This window comes from Phascolarctos cinereus, unplaced genomic scaffold (genome assembly GCF_003287225.1).
Source record: "Phascolarctos cinereus isolate Bilbo 61053 unplaced genomic scaffold, phaCin_HiC Scaffold_4;HRSCAF=312, whole genome shotgun sequence".
Taxonomy (NCBI): Eukaryota; Metazoa; Chordata; class Mammalia; order Diprotodontia; family Phascolarctidae; genus Phascolarctos; species Phascolarctos cinereus.
The window spans coordinates 653,387,535-653,406,796 of NW_027555847.1; the positions used below are offsets into that span (position 1 = coordinate 653,387,535).

General features: G+C 51.8%; 2 protein-coding genes across 4 annotated transcripts in view; both read right to left on the minus strand.

The window, feature by feature from the left end:
* Positions 1 to 3,689: 3,689 nt before the first annotated feature.
* Positions 3,690 to 12,619, minus strand: LOC110214363 (alanine aminotransferase 1). Its single transcript, XM_078153827.1, has 12 exons — positions 12,514 to 12,619; positions 9,613 to 9,772; positions 8,654 to 8,743; positions 8,425 to 8,533; positions 7,932 to 8,065; positions 7,377 to 7,620; positions 7,074 to 7,153; positions 6,833 to 6,969; positions 6,418 to 6,592; positions 4,541 to 4,696; positions 4,239 to 4,351; positions 3,690 to 4,122 (listed from the first exon to the last, which is right to left on the minus strand). The coding sequence occupies exons 2-12, from the start codon at positions 9,766 to 9,768 to the stop codon at positions 4,032 to 4,034; spliced, it is 1,485 nt and encodes a 494-aa protein (XP_078009953.1). The 5' UTR covers positions 9,769 to 9,772; positions 12,514 to 12,619; the 3' UTR covers positions 3,690 to 4,031.
* A 2,471-nt stretch (positions 12,620 to 15,090) lies between these two features.
* Positions 15,091 to 19,262, minus strand: part of PPP1R16A (protein phosphatase 1 regulatory subunit 16A) — a 108,641-nt gene continuing 104,469 nt past the window's right edge. For all 3 annotated transcript variants that reach the window (XM_020995008.2, XM_020995007.2, XM_020995005.2), the window contains 7 exons: positions 19,088 to 19,191; positions 18,799 to 18,923; positions 18,334 to 18,459; positions 17,991 to 18,066; positions 17,754 to 17,892; positions 16,330 to 16,492; positions 15,091 to 16,097 (listed from right to left, as the gene is read on the minus strand). In XM_020995008.2, the coding sequence (XP_020850667.1) occupies positions 15,693 to 16,097; positions 16,330 to 16,492; positions 17,754 to 17,892; positions 17,991 to 18,066; positions 18,334 to 18,459; positions 18,799 to 18,923; positions 19,088 to 19,191 (1,138 nt within the window). In that variant the 3' untranslated portion in view covers positions 15,091 to 15,692. The remainder of the gene's footprint in view (positions 16,098 to 16,329; positions 16,493 to 17,753; positions 17,893 to 17,990; positions 18,067 to 18,333; positions 18,460 to 18,798; positions 18,924 to 19,087; positions 19,192 to 19,262) is intronic.

Sequence of the window (19,262 nt, forward strand, 5' to 3'; positions counted from 1 at the left end):
GTGATTAGAATAGAAAAGAATGTGAAAAGTGAAATTAGGATGGGCATGCTGCAATAAGATGGGATGATCAGGTTGGCCCCTCTCACCTGGTCTTACCCACTCTCTTATCTATCAGTTAACTGGGTCCCTTCTATGAGTAAGCCCACTACTTATTCCCCTCTTGTCTCCTTCCTACACCTGTCTTATCATCTCTTTCCTTGCACACACACACATCCTCTGAAACTTTAGCTCCATATGGGTTGGCTCCTTTTCCTTAAATTACCTCTCTCAAGCAGGGCTTCTCTTCCTAGAGTCCTATACAATTCTGGCTATAGCTCCTCCCTACTACAGAACTGCTAGCCAGAAAATATCTGTTTGACAGTTTGATGGCCAAAAAACGTGATGAGATTTGGGGATGGCCTTACCCGGGGACATGGGGCTGATGACTCACAGCTAAGAACCTAGAGGAGGAGGAAGGGCTGCTAATTCCAGTGGGAAGCAAGAAGGTAGGGCAGAATCAGGCTTGCCAGTGGGCAGACGAAAGGGAGCTGTGGAAGCCGGGTAATGGAAGTCCTCCAAGCTTGCATCCACCAGGAAGGAGGTCTAGGGCAGGCACTCAGTGTGCATGTTCCAAGTCACCAGGCATTGTGCTAGTGCTGACGAGGTCAAAGTCACAAGAAAGTCAAGTCCAGAAGCTGCACAATAAGCCCTAAATATGTATTTACTGATTTGGCACTAGCAAAGGAGATAACCCAGCTTTATTATGCCTGAAACCAGACTCAAAGAGGTCAGACCAGGCCTTTCTGGGGGCTGTCACTTCCCATCTAAGGGACAGAGGGGGAGATAGAGGAGACAGCAAAGGGAGACTGGAGGCAGTAAGAAGGCATCTTTCTACCCAGAAAACCCATTTCTATCCTAAATGCCAGATCAAGGGTGCTGTCTAAGGACAGCAGAGGAGGAGGGCAACCCATCCCATGCCATAGGGGCCAACTGCACTGGGCATCAGATGGTAACTGGAAAACATGCCCTATAAGGACCAAATGCAAGGATTGGTGATGTTTGGCCTGGGGTAGAGAAGACTTAGGGCAAATGTGATTGTGGCCTTCAAGTATTTTAAGGTCTGTCCCATAGAAGAGAGATCAGATTTGTTTTGTCATCAAAGGGGAGAACTAGAGGGAGCAACAGGTAGAAAGTGGAGATGGAAACTGGTGTGATGTTAAGCCAAACTTGCTAACAATTAATGCTGTCCCAAAGTGGATAGAATGCTGGGCCTGGAATCGGGAAGACTCATCTTCCTGAATTCAAATCTGGCCCCACTTACTAGCTGCATGACTCTGGGCAAGTCACTTAACCCTATTTGCCTCAGTTTCTCCACCTGTAAAATGAACTAGAGAAGGGAATGGCAAAACACTCCAGCATCTCTGCTAAGAAAACGCCAAATGGGGTCACAGAGAGTCAGACAACTGAAAAATGACTTAACAACAAAGTGGAATGGAATGCCCCAGAAGGTAGTGAGTTTCTTAAACTGGAAGTCTCTATAACAGAGCGCAGGAGGATAGTAGAGGATTCTTGTTTAAATATGGATTGGACCAGATGGTCTCTAAAGGTCTCAGACAAATCTACTATTCCCTTTACAACTGTAAGGTGATAGACCAGTTGGTTTTGTACTTCTTTAACCACAAGTAGCCCACAGGGGTAGGCAGCAAGGGACTGCCACTGTAGCGGGAAGTTCTTTCCCCCCGCTTTGGAAATTGTTAAGCATGTGTTGGACAACCACTTGTCAGGCATGTTGTAGATGGTTTTTGTTTGTTTCTTTCAACTATGGGCTGAATTATAAAAGTCACTGAGGTCCCTTCCAAATTTGAAATTCTGTAACACCCCACGGACTTCCATTTTTTAATCAAAAGTTCCAAGTATATGGATTCCCCTGCTTTTGGGGGAAATTAAGTGGTAACCCGAATAGGTTAACCCTGGCCAAGATCTATGATTGGCTTTTTCTTAGAACATTAGTGACTGCCTCTGGGTATGATTCGATGACTTCTCAGAAGACATCAAATAAATGATCCTTGTTAAGTTATTAAGAAATAATTCACTTGCTTGCTTCCTTGTGTTGACTTTTCAATTAAAAATACTGAAATTTGGGCTGGGGGGGGAAGGGTTGGTGCTGAGAGAAAGAAATATAAGGTGAGATGTGAATCCAGAGATCTTCCAGGTAAGAACTCCTGTTTTTGAGATGATGAGAACTCTTTCTGTACTTGTTACATTTCCTGTTCTTGTCTAGGCTACAGGGAAAAGGGCATGGAAGGAGGAATCTGGCTCAGAGAGTCCTTGATACAATTGGTAGAGAAGCAAAACCCAAAGGGGAGGTTTCCATATTGGCTGTAGAGCTGGGGACTATAGCCTAGATCAATGAGCTCACCTGAGCCAATGTAGATAGACAAATCTCAAATTGGCAGGTGGGCATTTTATGGCTGGAGACAGTGGAAGATGCTACAGGGCCCCGAAGGAATGTATGGGAATCAAGAGTCCATTAGAGCCTAGGAACTATCGAACTTTCAAAGGCCCCAGCCTGGGACAAGGACATTTTCTTTTTGTCCAGAAGCATAATGATCTAGTGAATTATGTTTGATTCTGTATCCTGGTGAACAAACTCTAGAAGACACAATTTGTGCTTTGGGGTGAGAAACGAGCTAGTGACTCAAGGGAAAGAAGAGCTAGACTATAGAGCCTGCAGTAGGGGGAATTTAGTGTTGTTGTATCTGATCAGAACCCAGGGCACCAAGTAGGCTGGAGGTGGGTGGGTGAGAGGAGGTGTGGAAGATGCTCAGAGGTCTCAGGGTGTGGTTCCATGATAAAAGAAGGCACCCAAAGCAGTAAAAGGTGAAAGCCCTGAAACCAAAGGGCAAAGGTGCCCCAGGAGGAGCAGATCCAGGGAAGGCTGACTCAGGATTACAGGAGGTGGTACTTGAAGGAATCTTAGATGATCTAGCACCATTCCCTCATTTTATAGGTGAACAAGGCAAGGTCCAAGGAAGCCAGAGTTCCCACAGGTACTAAGCGTTAGAGCCAGGATTGGAGCCCAGGTTGGCCAAAGCCACTCCCTCCTTTTCATACTTCACACTACCTCTTGTTTGTCATCAGGAAGTCACTTCTACCTGACATTCTCTTTTCCAGCTAGCCCTTGAGACTGTCCTATCATGCCTTTGTTTCTTAGCAGACATTTCATTTTTCTAGTAGACTGTGAGTGGGGGTGTCTTGTGTAATCTTTGCCTCCTGAGGGTTAATCACCAGGCTCCCCCCATAAGAGACTATTAGATTTTTAAACTGGCTTGTTCCTCACCCTGAAGGATAGTGCGAGGCTGTCCCTGTGTCTATCCAGTGGAGACTCTAGCTACAGTTGTGGGAATGCAAGGAGTCTGGGGGGAGAGGATTTCTGAAGCTGCACCAATCAGCCTGACAGAAGCCCAGAAACAGTTGGTAGGAACAGTGGAAGCCTAAGAGAGAGCCAACCTCTAAGGAGTTGGTGGGGAGGGAGGGTTAATGACTCTCAGGCTGAGTGAAGAGGAACGTAGGGGAGAGGAGGTCAGGCTGCTGGGTTGGCTCTCTATGGCTTTGCCACATTAGCCATGTGTCCCAGGCCCAGGTGACCCTCAGGAGTCACAAAGTCACGTGCCCCTTTATTGCTCTTCCTAAGAAGTAGGGGCACTAGAACCTCTTCAATATCTTTATTAGGATGCCCTGTAAGAAGGGCCCAGGGGTTCATACCCTCCACCCCAGTATCTCCCAAGGATCCCTAAGGCTCTCACTTGGGGTCCTCAGAGAGATGCCAGGGACCACGCCTCTCTCCAAGTCTGTGCACACCTCTGGGCACTGTCCACCACCCTGTATTTCTCACCCTCTCCCCAACAGCCCCCAGGGAAGGGAGAGGGAGTCACAGGGAAAGGAGGGAAACATAAACAGGCAGGGTCCCAAGAGCTATTTGCAGAGAAGAGCTGGATAACGGACAGGTAGAAGTAGGTCTCCTCCCCTCTTTCCCCTGCAGTCTCTGTCCATTAGGAATATTCCTGAGTAAACTTGGCATAAAATTGGCTCAGTTTCTCTAGAAGGATCTTCAGCTTCTCCAAAGGGGGAAGAATGGTCATCCTGGGGGTGGAAGGGAAGGGGAGGAAAAGTCAGTGGTTAGCATCTCCCCTCAGTGCTCTGGAAGGGGCCCTTCAGTCAGTGGCTTGAAGCTCTCAGTGGAACCCCCCACCCTCTACCTGAAGTGGTAGGTGCCTTCCTTCTGGCCAAAGCCACTGCCAGGCACCACGCAGATACCAGTCTCCTCCAGGAGTTGTTTGCAGAAGAACATATCAGCAGGCTGGCCCAGCTCCTGGGCAGCAACAGAGAGGAGACAGAAACATGGACACGGACACATGCACACACGCACGTGCACACACACACACACACACACACACACACACACACACACACATCAGGGATCAAGCCCCTTAAGTTCAACCCACCCCAGCCCTTCATAGCCCTTCCCCACTCCCCACCCCAAGGGGGGATTGCCTCACACCTTTGCACGCTGCAGTGCTTTGGGGGGTAACTGGATGCGAGGGAAAGAGTACATAGCCCCTTGCACTGGGTTACACTGGATGCCAGGTTGCTTGTTTAAAATCTTCTCCGTGAGTTGGGCCTTCTCTGCCAGCCCTGCCAGTACAGCCTTCTTCTCCTGGGGTTGGAAGAAGAGTCAGGGCTTGGCCAGTTTGCTGGCCACCCCTCACCCCACAACTTCAGAGAGACAGTCTCATGGAATAGACAGCTTGCTAGATCCCTACAATACTCTGCTGAAACTCTGAGGTCACCAATGTCCTAACTGCCAGATCCCAGAGTGATTTCTCTACCCTCATCCTTTCTGTAGTTTTAAACACTGTGACTGATGGACTACTTTCTTCCTCCTCCTCCTGGGGCAGAGGCAGCATACATCGCCCCAGATTCTTCTATCTCTCTGTCCAGTCCTCTGTCTCCACCGTGTCCTCAACCTCCTTCTGGCCCAGTGTGGGTCGGCCCCTGGCCCCTTTCCACCTCTATTGACACTTTCTCCCTTAATAATCCCATTCATCCTCATATCTCCCTCACTAGATCTAACATAAATTTCTGACCAATAGGGATTGTTTAATCCCTTGTAGCTGTAGAGCAGGGCAGGTGTGTAACATCTGCCGATTTACTGACATCCCATCTTTGCAGATGACTCCCGAGTTTGTGTCTCTCTTCTGAGGATGTCATAGAATCACAACCCCAAGAACCAAGCAGACACCTCCTCTTGGGGTGTCACTGGCACCTCCAATCCAGAATGTCTACCAGCCAGTGTTTCCCCCTAACCAAGCTGCCTCCTCTTTCTGACTGCACTGCCTCTCCAGGGCACCCAGCCCCTGTGTTTGAGAACCTGTTATCTGGCCCTCCTCCTCCTCCTCGTCCCCTCACTTCTCCTATCCAGTTACCAGATCCTGTTGGTTTCATCTCCTCAACATCTCTCTCATCCATCTCTTCCTCACTACTCCCACTACCATCATTCAAGTACGTGCCCTCACAGCCACCTGCCTTCACTAGAGGCTCTTCTCCTGTCTCCCTTTGCCTTTGGCCTGGCAGTCAAGGCCCTCCATGACCTGGCACCCTAACTTTCCCAACATTTGTTACTCCTCTCCCCATGCTGTATGCTATAGCCACATACTGGATTGCTCTCTGCACCCTGAGAATGGACTGTGCTCTCTGGAATCCATACCTCTGCCATACTCTTCCTTGGGCCTGGGATGCCCTCTCTTGTACTCTTGGTTTGCTGAATTCTTTCCTCAATATTTCAAACAGCTTTCAGTAAATCTTCCCTCAAATGCTTCATTGTGGAATAAAGGTCTGCCTATGTTCTTGGCAGCCATGCCACGGGTTGGACTCTGACTCATCCTTTAAGGCCCAACTCCTAGGGCACCACCTCTGGTTTGGTTACAACCTCCCCCCCAGACTCATGAAGCACCTTGTTTGCTCTTTTCTCATGCACTTGTGTAATATTGTCCCTCGTTCCCCCATCAGACTGTGAACTCCACGAGGACAAGGCTCATGTTGGATTCAAACCAGGTCTGATCATCCCTGGCACCCAGAACCCCTAGGGCTCTCTGTTTTTGCTGGATTGGATTTGGAGTAAGAACCTGGCTCAAGTCCCAGCTCTCCTATTTTTTTAGGTGTGTGGCTTTACGCAAGTCCACACACTTTTCCAGGCTTTAGTTTCCTCACCTCCAAAATGAAGGGGTTAAGACCAGATGATGTCAGAGGTCACTTAAATCTAGGACTCTGTCTGTGATCCCTGGCACCACTTACCCCTGGAATTGTTACTGGAAGGTTCCCAGCCTGTAGGGTGCCCCATCCCATCCCACCATCTACCTTGGCCCTGGTCCTACTCACCTGTTGGAATTGCTGATAAGAGGGCTCCCCGGGTTGGGGGGGATTCGTCACTATGTCGATGAGAATTTGCCCTGGTACTGGTGGACACAGCCGAACTGACTGGAACTTTAACATCTGCTGCTTTACTGCAGGATCCATATTCACTACTTCTGTGTAGCCCCCCCGGAACCCACATCTAGGAAGAGTATCAGAGGATCAGAAGGACTAAGGAATTGGGGGAGGGTTCCCAGGAGGACTTAGGGCCTGGGGCATGTCTGAGCAGTACTGAGGGATAGGAAAGGCTTATAATCTGGGGATAAGGGTTTCTTGTTAATTAGGGAGGGGGATTCCCATATCTCCCTGGCTTGAAGGGATAGGGAGGATTCCTGTGTCTCCCTGGCCAAGAAAGGGGAGCACCGATGCTCGTGTGTCTTACTCGCCCATGTAGCCCTTAGAGCAGGAATGGAAGGAAGCAAGCTCTAGCTGCTGGGCATAGGGTGGGCCCATCTCCATCAGCACCTTCTTGAATGAGTGAAACTGGGACGCCTCAGCATATATATTGTCCTGGTAAACCTGAGGGTCCAGGTAGAAGGGAGGTCACATTCACAGTCAAAAACACCCCTGAGGCCTCCCCTCCCCCAGCCCTAATGCCCCCTGGCAGGGCCCTGCTTAGACACCTCATCAGCCATCAGGAAGAGATGCTCCTCATAGGCAAATCGAATGACAGCTTCGATGTTCTCACGGCTCAGGACCTGCCCTGGGTTTTAGGTTATAGGATACAAAAGGGGACAGGAGGAAGAGGTGGATTGCAGTTGTCCTGGTGCTAAGGCTAGGGTGGGGCAGGGGATGAGATGCATGAACAGATTCCCAATCCAAGACTTGGGAAGGGTGATGCCCAAGGGAACCTGGGCCTGAGGATGGGGTAGACAATGGGGCCAGACTGGCAGGGGAGTAGATGAGGCAAGGGTGAGGGAAATCTACTGTGGGGTTGCCAGGATTGATGACACACAGGACCCGAGGTTGGCAGTGAGCTTTGGCCTGACCTAAGGCCCGCTGCAACTCAGCCACATCTAGTCCCCACTGATGCTCCTCATTCAAGCAGTAGTTGATCTGGACAGCATCAAATTCAGCCAGGGTGGCTGAATATAATGGGTACTGGGGAATAGGAATCATGACCCCTGTCCGATTCTTTCCTTTACCTGACACCAACAGATTCAGCACTGCCTGAAGAAGAGAGGTAAAAGCTGAGTCAGGGGTCAGGGGACAGGGGCTCCCTTTTGCCAACACCCTTTATCTCCTCCCCCTGACTTCCATTGAATTTCTGAAGCCATGGACCCACTGGCCCTGATTAGGAATCCTACCCACCCTACTTCCTCCCCCTTTCCTTGCCAACTGAGCAGAAGCTGTGCCAGGCTCGGGTACAATGGGGTCCTCTGTGCCTATGCTAGAGGAAGGGCTGAGCAGGGGGTGGAGTGGGGAGGGGTCTAAGGAAATCAGATGGAGGAGGGAAGAGACAAAGAAAGAAGGAGGTGTACCATGATGGCACTGCTGGCCCCTGTGGACAGGAAGATGTTCTCAGGGTCAGAAGCAATGCCCCTGTCCCGATGCTCAATGTACCTTGCCACATTTTCTCGAATCGTCTGGATACCAGCACTGGCGCTGTAAGACCCTAAACCAGGGTAGGGATGGGGAGTTAAGATGGATATGGGTCAGAAAGAAGGGCATGGGGACTGTGGGCAGAGCCACACTCCCTTTTGGATCATAGCTTCTCTGAGGGCAGGACCATGTCTCCCCTTCAGAACCAGAGGTCTTAGTGTCAAAGCTGCAAGGGGCCTCAGAAGTCATCCCATCCAACTCCCTCATTTTACAGATGAAGACACTCAGGCTCAGAGAGGTGAAGTGATTTGTCCCAGGTCACACAGGTAAGAACCAGCAGAGCTAAGATTCAAAACCAGGTTCCTCTGCTACAAATCCAGTGATAGGCTGCTTGAAGGGACAAGTATGGGAACAGGCAGGGAAGGGACTTACCTGAGCTGTGGCCCCCACAGGCCTGCAAGATTCTCATTGCCCGTTTCTTGGCATCTTCTGGGAAGGATGGGCTGCTCAGGAGATCTGGGTACTGGCAGAGGGCCAAGACCTGAGAGTTGTGTGTATGTGTGAGAGGAGGGAATGGCACAAAGTGAGGGCCCATGGGGTCACCCGAGGGAAAGAAAGAACAAGTATTAAACTGGACTGGGGGAGGGGCAAGTCCTCTCACCTGGCGCATAAAAGTGATTGGCTTCTGACCCATAGCTTGGGCATCTCCTATGTTGGCCCGGATAATCTCTGTGAAGGGCTTCTTCACACCCTGCAGAGAGAGAGAGAGAGGATGAGAGCCCCCCCTCTACTCCTCACTCTTCTCCTTTCCCAGCTGTCCGGGCTCCCAGAACCAAATAACCCTGAGGGGTGAGGGGGCTGGCCTCACCCAGTGACTGCCCCATTCTGCCTAGACAAGCTATAGAGCCCCTGGCAAGGGGTGGGACAGCACAGGATGAATTCCTTACTCATTCAGCCTCTCCCCTACAGCCCCACAGCTGTACTGAGGGAGGTGAGGGTGAGGGTAAGGGGACTAGAGAAGGCAATGAGCAGGAGGGTCTGAGAGAGGTGCCCCTCCCAGCTGAAACCCACAATTGGGAAGGGTACTGAGACAGTTTTGGCCCACCTTCTCTTCCTGTCCACAGTCCAGAGTTGCCTGGACAGGACACCTAGGGCAATGCTGGCTGAACCCTCCTTACCCCTCTATTATGTGTCTTTTCTAATCCTATTACTCAAGGCCTTTTGTTCCTGGAGTAATCTCAATTCCAGAAAGAAAAATCTCAAGCATGGGAACATGGAGCCCCTGACCCAGGGCATATGCAAAGGTTGGCATGGAGGGTATGTAACCGTGGGATAGGTAGAGTGACAGGGGGCACTCTGTCCCTGGGGACAGAGAACCTTAAGAAATAGGTATGGCCAGGGCTAAGAGAAGTTGGATTGGGAATAAGAGGTTGGGCAGGGCTAAGCACATAGTAGGTGCTTCACCAATCCATTCAGGGGGCTGGAGGGAGTTAGGTGGAAGGAAGGAAGTTGGTAAGGTCTTTGGGAGAGTGAGTGCTTACCCTGAGGAGAGATGACAGGTTTGGACTGAGCAGGTGTCTGGGAAGGGGGTGAAGGGGTGAGAGGAACCCAGCACAGTACCTGCTGAAGCTCTCTCTCCAGCTCCATAGCCCGAAGCAAGATGGGCCCTCGGACAGCATACTCGATGTTTTTCACAGATTGGTTCATGGTGTCCAAAGTCAGCACCTTGTCCCGAATCCCATTCATGACCTGTTGCTTCATGTTCTTATTTGCCATGGTCCTACATGGGGGGAACATATGAAGCCTACTCAGAGCTCCCCACGCCATGCTAGCATCCCATACAGCACCCCCTCAGGACAGCATAAGGCAGCTTGGTTCTGGGAGGGTCCAAAGAGAGGGAGGGAGGGACAGAGGAAGAACACTGAAGGGGGAAGGGCAGGAAAGGGGAGCAGGAGGGAGAAAAGGAGGAGGAAGGGGTACAGGAGGGTACCACATAAGAGTATTAGGCAAGCAGGAAAGGCAGGAAGGAGAGAGGAGAAAGTATAGGAGAAAGTCAAAGAGGAAGTAGGAAAAAAAGAGTTTAGGGCCCAAGAAGGGAGAGCAGACAGGGAAGGAGGGGGTTAGAGAGGGTGGTAGGTGAAGTGACATAAGGAGAATAGATCAGAGACAAGGGAAGAACAGGACATGTGGGAGAAAAGGGTTAGGAGAAGAGGGGATGAAGAAAGGGAAGGGAATGAAGGGGGAGAAAGAGAAGAGATTATGAGGAGGGGTCAGAAGGAAAAGAAGTGAGACATCTGGGAAGGGAATAGAAAGGTGGTGAGGGAAGGAAGTAGTCCCTGGGAATCAGGCAAAGGAATTGGAGGAGGAGCGGGAGGGTGGGAAACCTGTGCTGGAGAGGGTGAGTCCCCTCTCCTGCTCAGAGCCTTGAGATCCGGGATTGTCCCACAGAGAATGGAGTGAGTGAGAAGGGAGCTGAGGCCCCAGGCCCCCTGCCCCGCCCCAGCAGCCCTGGCATAGCTCTGCCCCTGGAAGGGGTAGGGAGGGGAGGGAGGGAAGGTAGAGGCGGGGCTTAGGGGAGGACTCCTGTCACTGCCAGGAGCAGGGAGACAGTCACATAGCTGAGGCAAGAAGGGGAGAGAGAAACCCAGACAACCACAGGAGAGACAGAGAGATGGGGAAGAGAAAGATGAGAGAGCTGAGGGACCAAACAGCAGAGACTTGGGGATGAGGAAGTCCCTGAGCACATCAGGAGAGAGTGTGTATGTGAGGACGTGGTGCTACAGCTGCTGTTTCCCTGAGAATTTGGGCTGTTACCCCATCAGGGTTCTGGGGAGGTTCAGCCCCTTCATCTTTCTGTCTGATCAGGCCTCTGTTTCCGTGGCAACTGGGCAAGGCCCCAGGAATCATGGTTGAGGTTGGGGAACTCTAGTGCCGTCATTCTATACCTACTCTGCTGACATGAGCACCTGAGATTGATATATGTTGGGGGGGGAGGGAACCCTCTTCCAACCTCCCAGGCTCTGCTCCCTTCCTCCTCCCATCCCCATGCAGACCTGGAGGTGGTGGCAATTCAGAGCCCTTACCCCAAGGCTGTGCTTGCCCTGTTCTTGGGAAAAGACCCTGGAAGAGTCCTGGAAGGGGAGCTCCGTTTCCCTAAATGCTTGGTTTCTAGACTTTGGTTGAAGGGCACAGAGACTTTTCAGATACCAAGGACAGAGAGATGGAGAGAAAGGGTGATCTGCACAGCAGGGATAGGAGTCTGATTAACCAGCTAGGCCTGGAAGTAGTTGCCTGTCCAGACCATGGATCTGGAGGCCTCTTTCTACCTCACCTGCTTGGAGTTCCCACCCCCTGGGGGGTGGAAGTGGGAATGTTCCCAGAGATAGCGTAGTAGGAAGGACTAGGATGAAAAATACAGGGCAAGAAGGGAGCTAGTCAGAACGTAAGTGGAATGGGGACTTTGCTCCTTGGATGCCAACATGGGACAGTGCAGGGGGTGAGGAAAGGGATTTCTTTCCTGTCCACAAAAACCACCACTTATGTTCTGCGGAACTGATGGGCCTCTACTGATACAACTGCATCCTCACTGGGACCATCCTCTGTACTTCCTGCCCCAAATGAACTTGGTTTCAGGTAATTACAGCTTTTGGTCCAGAGACAGCTAGAATAACCGGGATGGTAGATACAGGGGCAGAGATGCAGACAAGGGCACATATGGGGGCAGAAAATATACCAGGATAGGGGATACAAGGTCAAGAAAAGGAGAACAGATAGAAGCAGAGAAGGGATCAGGATCATGGACTCAGGAGAACACAGACAGGGAAAGGAAGAGGGCAGAAACAGGGATGGGAACAACTTCAAGGGAAAGGATGGGCACAGGTGAAAAAACCAGGAGGGTGGTCAGGAAGAGAAATAATAGGGAGTTACTGAGCTTCTGCAGAGTCGGATCCCAAGCCTTACACTAAGTACTGAATTAGGGAGGAGAGGGACTGGGCTAGAATTGGGGCAGGAACGACAGAGAGGGCAGGTGTCCTGGGAAGGGCTCAGATCCGTCCCCAAGAGGACACCTTAGGTGTGTGGCTATCTGGAGATATCCTTAGTTCCCCAATCTTCTAGGCCCTTGATTGGTGGGAGAAGTTGGAAAGGAGCTATTGATAGGCTCTCAGGGCCCCACCTCCTCTCTCTAATCTGCCAGACTATAACTCCTCCAGGTTTCTTGGCACCGAGGAGTTTAGGGAGAGGGGAAGAGAACACAGGGTAAAACTACACTTTCTAGAGGGATTAATCTGGGGGAGGGAAGTAGTCTGAAGGACGATGGATGTCAATGTAGCCATCCTCTAGCCCCAGGCCTGGAGGGGAACCCACTCAGAGGTCACTGAACCTGAAGTTACAGATCAGGATGTGTGGGTTCATTTTGTTCCCAGTCCTGAGCGACTCTTGTGAACTTCCAACCACCTCTACCTAACACACCTGTCTGGGGTGTGATCATAGTCCAGCCTTCTCCCCTTAGCCCACACTCACCTTGTGAGTAATGTCCGGGTTTCCCAGGTCCTCTCTCCGAGTTCCCTACCCCTGGCAGGAAGGCAGATGGTCAGAGGGCCCCACCAGTGGGCAGGAGGAGGAGTTAGGAGTCCCTTATCCTCATCTAGCCCCACCCCTCCCTTTCCCTTCCTTTAGGGGCCACCTGTAAGTGGCCCAGCCCAGCCTCAGGCAGCTCCAACCAAGTTTTGCTGTGCTTCCAGATAACTGCATATAGCTGAACCCAGCTGTGCTTGGCATGTTCTCAGCCCTAAGGCCGACCACTACTCTGCCCTGCCTAGTTACCTTTGCCCATCCCCCCCAAATCCTGCTCTGGGCCAACTAACAGAGATAGCCCAGGGCACCAAAGCTGGCTTTGAATCTGCCTTTGCTTGAAGGCTGAGTGAAGTGCATCTTTCCTCCCAGAGGTCTCACCTCTTGGAATGAAGTGGGCAGCAGGCTTCTCTCTACTCTAGCCCTTCCCTCTCCCAGTGCACAAGGCTAATATGGGTTTGGACCCCGGGCGGGGCCAGATAGCTCCCCTCCCCCTAATGACCTTTCCAGCAGCAGCTGCACTATCCCACACTAAATTTAACCCCAGCCCGCCCATCTGGCCCTCCCTCCCCACCACCCAAGCCCAATCGTGGGCTCCCTGTGCTATGCCCTTCGTATGCACGTCCTCCTAGCCTCTTGAAGAAGAGGAAGTCAGGAAAAAAGGTAGACAGGCAGAGGTCACAGGTATATGGAGACAAGGCCATCAGGGAACCTAATCCGGGCCAGGTCCAATGCAAATGGGTATGGAGATGACAGCAGGCCAACTGTGCTCCTTAAAGCCAAGGGACGAATGTGATCTACCTGAAGACCTCCTGGGCCCATGGGGTCTTGGTCTGAAATAGATTAAGAAGGATGAAGAGGAGAGAAAGAACTGGTATAGGCCCTGACACTCAGAGGGCTGAGATGAAGACCAGTCAAGGGTGTTTTCCTAGATGAGGCTGTGGCCCTGCCTTGGTAATGCTGAGTCCTTATCCTGGTCCCCAAGGTGCCTTCATCCTGATATACACTGGGCCCTAGCCAGCTTGTTGAGGGGGGAGGAGGGAGGGAAGGGCCTGGGCTATGCCAACCTCTTCTCCAATGACAGCTCAAGAGGAAGCTGGCAGCCTGCTCCTCACTCCCCCTTCTTCCCCCACCATGAGGCCCATGTTCTAGGCAAGAGGCCAGGGTCTAGGTGAGATCCACCCCCTATGGAAGGAGGCCAGGCACTGGGTCGTTTCCTTCTCACTGCAGCCCTGGCCAGGTAACCTTGCCCCTGGTTCATCCAGCCTCCAGGCCACGAAATCCCTTCTCCCCATTTTTCCCTTCAATCCAGCTGGACTTCTCTTGGCTCCACCTGCGTCTACCATGCTCTTAACCAACCCATACTTGCTTCAAGAGGGATAGGGTTTAAAAGAGCTCAGGCTGGGTGCCACGGCAGGGAAAACGAGAGAGGAACCACAGCAGATATTTAGCCCAGCAGGGCCTTATTCTCAAACAGGGGCTGGGTCCTCCCCCTCATATACCTATGAGAGAAATGATTATTTTCTATTATACTAATTACCAATAATTAAGTTGGGATTAAGGTTTTTTCCTCTTTATTTCCTCATTCAGGGACCAGCCCCTTTAAGTCAGTCAGCCAGTCTTTGAAGGAAGAGGCTGACAGAGGAGATTGGCCTAATCCTCAAGGCATATGCTAGGAGGTTTTGGGTGGGACCCCACCCAACTAGGAGATCTTATTTCTGCCTAGAATGTAAACAAAATCTAATCTAGGTGAATTCCAGCCCCAGAGCATTTAGCACCCCTCTGTTGGAGTTTAGGACTACCCAGCTCATGAAGGAGAAAATCAACCAGAGTGGTCCCGGTAGAGATGGATTACTTTGTTCAGATCGCTGGAGGCTGCTGAGTCTCATGATCAAGCCACGTTTCCAGTAGGAGCTGAAGACTCTTAGCCCACCTCTTCATTAAATGTTCACCCATCAGAGTTGCTTTTTTACCTGTCAGGGTCACCTCCTTTTCTAAAAGTATATTGAGGAATTCAGTACCTTCATTAGGGGGCTTTGACTACCAATAGAAACCACTGACCATCAATTTATTATCAGCTAGCCTAATTAATGAATTGATCATTAATTATCCAGAAACTCTGTCTCTTGAGTTTTTCATTTGTCTCACCTGTACACACAGAGACACATAGACAAAGAATCATAGGTTAGAGATACAAGATATCTTAGAGACAATCTGTTTCAACACTCTCATTTTGCAGAAGAGAAAAACTACTTGCTCAAAGTCACACAGCTTGGATAAGTGGTAGGAGTTGAACCAAGTGTCCTGTATGAAAGTCTAGTATACTTTCCACCACACTGTGCTAATATTCCCCCTTTAGAGATGCGATCTGTGGTGGTGGTAGTGATGGTAGTGGTGGGGACAAGTAAGCCCTCCACTAGTATAGCCCACTGGGCCCATGAAACTTTCTGGAGACCTACAGAGAATAGGGGTGTGACAAGCAGAGACATTATCTCTCATGGACATACAAAAAGACAGCAACACCAATGGCAGAAAATTCCTTTATCAAGTTTCACAGAATAAAATATGGACTCCCCCACTCCCTTGCCCCAAACCCAGGGCATCTGTCCCCAAAGGAGCCTCAGCGAGGGCTTCTCCTACCAAGGCCCCAGTGCCACTCCCCCCCCACTCTGGATACTCTGTTCTGAAGCTGCCAGGAAGTGGGTTGGCAAGGATAAGGCAAGGGTGAACCTGAAGCGAGAGGATTCCCCTGGCTCCCCCAGGACAGAAATGAGGAGATGAGCTGGGCTTCAGCCCACCCCTACTCTAGGACCCAAAGCTGGGGAAGTGAAGTGGCCTAAATATAGGACTTTCAGGCCCAAGAGATATAAGGCTAACTGTAGGTTGGGGCCCCAAGCCTCACTCCTTGGCCAGTCTCACTCACTGCCAGAAGTCCAACCATTACCAAGCGGGAGGAAAGAGTGAACTGGGCTGAAGTAAGCCAGGCCACTGCCCAACAGTGCCCTTGTGCCTCAGACCCCCACTGGAGAAGTGTGGGGGGAATAAGTCCATTCCCTTTCCCTGGGAGATAGAGGGAGAGAGGGGAAACAGGTCAGCTGGCCTCTAACACCGGATGACTCCTGTCCACCTCACATGATCCCACAGCAGGGCCTCTTCTCAGCTGGGGCCTCCTCAGCAGGGGCAGTCAGCTTCAACAGGGGAGGGTCCCCACTTGCTGAGGTGTAGTAGACTGGTGTTCGAGGGAGTCCAGAGTGCTGGGTTTCAGCACAGGGTGGGCCCTCCTCCCCCCCTGATTCCCCAAGGTCCTCAGCCACAGGACGCTGCAACTTGGCAGCAGCCCGCTGACGCTTGAGGTCAGCCAGCGTATGGTGTGCCTTGTCCCGAGTGAGGGGTCCAGGCACAGGTGGCTCCTGTGTGGACAGCTGGTAGGAGACACTTCGGTCCAGCCTCTTGGAATACAGGTGCCTGCCGGGGGGCCCTGGGGCTGCCCCCGCAACGCCATTTCGATGTCTCAGTGCCTCAGGGTCTATCTCCTACAGGCAAAAAAGGAGTCCAGGTAGGAGTTAGGAGGGTCAAACAGGGAATGGGACCTAGGGCTGGAGATGGGCAAAGGACATGAAAAAAGGGCCTGGGTGATGTAACTGAAGGATGGGTGATGGTAAATGGAGATATATGAAGAAGATGGGGCAGGGAGGTCAGAAAATGGGAGTGATAAAAAAGATGAGGTAAAGAAAGAGGTTGGGCCTTAGGGCCTGGGCCCCTCACCACAGCCTGTGGCTGGAGCTCAGCATCTGTCTGCTTATCCTCATCCTCTTCTGGGGGTTCAGCGGCAGCGGATGGCTGCTGTTGCCACACTATGGCCTCACGTGCATGTTCTTTACGGTACAGGTGGGTGCGCTCTGTCACACTCACTCTTCGTACAACCTTCCTGAAGTGGGGGACACAAGGACATCCCCTTGAGGTCTCTGCCTGCTCTGGGATCCCTCTGGTCCCTAGAAGTCAGAGTTTGTATACCTGATACGTCACCTTCCCCCAGTCAGCTTTCCCAGCTGAGTCAGGTCAGAGTCAGGCACTGGCCCAGGGCCCAGGATAGGAGAAACTCCACCTACCCCCCACCCCACCCCAAGGAACACCTACCTAGGACCTCCTCCCTCTGGACTCTGCCCTAGAGCCTGCAGCTGAGCTGGGGGAAGTGCCTCAGGGGCAAGAATGGGGGCAAGAGTACACAACCCCGGAACACCTCTGAAACACCTCTGACGTCAGCACAGCTCCCTCGTATCAGTACAAGGGGTTCTTGGAAAGGCTGGGGATGGGAAACTATTCTCTGAGTGACAAAGGCTATGGGCATTAGGGGCAGGGTTTCAAACCTAGATAGGAAGGAACATGAGCCTCTTCAGCGCAAAGATTGAAAACTGAAGAGGGGAAAGAAGGGGATGAAAAGGGGGAGAAGCAGCGGCTGGATGGCAGGTTGGGGAAGGGAGAAAGGGAAGGAAACTATGTGCCAGGCACTGTGCTAAACTCTTTACAAATATCTCATTTAATTCTCTAAGGAATACTGGGAGGTAAGTGCAATTATGATATACATTTTACATTTGAGGAAACTGAAGCAGCAGAGGTTAAGTGATTTGCCCAGGAACACAAAGCTAGTAAGTGCCTGAGGCTAGATTTGAACTCAAGTCTTCCTGACTCCAGGTCCAGAACCCTATCCATTGTGCTACCTAGTTGCCTCTAGGGGGATGAGAAGGATGGAAAAGAAGGGATAGGGCTGGATGGCAGAGCCCTAGAATAGCTCTCATGTCAGTTCAGGAGTCTGGGCCAGTCAACCACTCCAAGGAATTCTGGACCACTTAGGTCCTGAAGGCAAGGAGCAGAGTTCTTGATAGAAGGTGCATGGTGCCTTCCATGAGAATGTGGGAAGAAGGGGGAAAGGAAATGAATAAACTAAGAGAACTAGAAGAAGGAGAGAAAGGAGGCTGGATGCTGGGAGACAGGAAATGGGGAGATAAGGGGACCCAATAGGAGGAGGGGGGGGATGGCAAAGGTAGAACTAGGCATCAGAGGGGTTGGTGGTAGTGGAAGTTTGGGGGAGAGGAAATGACTGAGTAGCCCCAGGTGTGGGCTCCCCCCAGTGGCAGGCCCTGGGATAGGCAGGCTGGGCTGTGGCTATGGATCCAAGGGGAAGGCCTCACCCTCGGCTGCCTGCACTGGAGGTTCGCCTTTGCAACAGGGAGCCTGAGCCCCTGTGGCGGTCATGGGAGCGCATGATGGCTTCATGCTTGTGCTTAAGCTCCAGCAGCTTGGCCCGCATCTCTTCATCCCCACACACATCTGAGGGAACAGCAAAAGGAAGGGCCCTGATCGATCTTGCACCCTTTCCTTGGCAATGCCCCTGGTGCCCTACTCAACTCCTGGGGGAGCTCACTCACCCAGGGGGGTCTCATCCAGCAGTGACTTCCCATTCAGATCAGCTCCATGGGCCACCAGCAGCTCCACTAGATGCACCTGTGAGCACAAGCCAAGCTGCCCCTGACACTGCCCTGATGCAGCTGGGGTTTGACACCTAAACAAGGTAGGGGCAAGGGGCAGGGAGAGTGGGGGGCTTGGGGCAATGGAAATATTCTGCAGATATGTAAAGGGCTGAGTGAGTGGGAAGTGGGAGCTGGAAACCATGGTGGTGTCCTGCCCTGGAGCCCAGGAGGCCCAGTTCTGCTCTCCCACCTAGAATGAGGGCTCACCAGCCTCCTGCCCTGACCTCCTCTCCCTACTCACCTGGCCCCAGCAGGCTGCTGCATGCAATGGCTCCCAACCATCTTGGTCCCTGGCGTTCAAGTTGGCCTTGTGTTCCAGCAACAGCTCAGCTGCCTCCAGGTAGCCACTGGCTGAGGCAATGTGCAACTAGGGGTGGGAGCCTGGGCTGAGCAAGTCCCATCAGCCCAGGGAGGGACACACTCCCCCTTTCCAGTGTATCCATTTCTTCCCCTTCCCAACCCAGCCCCCAACATCACTGCCCTGAAGAGTGAAGGAAGCCTGAGAGGCATGAAGGTGGGAGACACAGAGGTCTCCTCTCGTCAGGGGCCCAGAGTGTTCAAATACCCTAAGTCCACTTCCAAGTGGTCCTCTAACCAGCCAGAGATATATGTAACATGGCTTCTTCCCTCTTCACCTGCTTTGTCCTTACCAGCCCCTTATGGGGTGTGATCAGTATGGGCCCACGGCCCCGGCCTTGGCCCTTACCAGTGTGGCCCCATGATCCTGGGGAGCATTGATGTCAGCCCCAGCCTGGAGCAGGCTCCGGATATCTTCCACCATGTGTAGCTCTGGCACTCTCCGTGCCTCCTCGATACTCTCCTGAGTGATGCCTAGGGAGTATTGAGCTCAAGGTTGCTTCAGAACCTACCATCCCCACCAGCTCCACCACCCCTAATTATTCCTATGCTCATGTCCGACCATCAATGATTCCTAAAGTGAGGGGACTTTTGTTTAATACCAGCCTTGACTACCCTAGATAAGAGTTTCCACCCACCTTGCTCAGCCATAGCTGTCTCAATGGAGTCCAAAGTCAACTCATCCTCACACAGGTCATAAGGCATATTCCCATCCGTGTTGATGGCCAAAAGGTTGGCACCACTGCAAGGGAAGGGGAGAGCTCTCCTATGTGTCCCTCTAATCCCGAGTTCTCTCTCCTAAGGAGCCAGGAA

Coding starts and splice junctions, on each gene's coding strand:
- LOC110214363 (XM_078153827.1), bottom strand. CDS start 9,768: ATGGCAAATAAGAACATGAAGCAACAGGTCATGAATGGGATTCGGGAC. Junction 8,066..8,424: donor CTGTGGGGGCCACAGCTCAG/GTAAGTCCCTTC, acceptor ACCCTGGTTTAG/GGTCTTACAGCGCCAGTGCT. Junction 4,123..4,238: donor GAAGGCACCTACCACTTCAG/GTAGAGGGTGGG, acceptor TTCCACCCCCAG/GATGACCATTCTTCCCCCTT.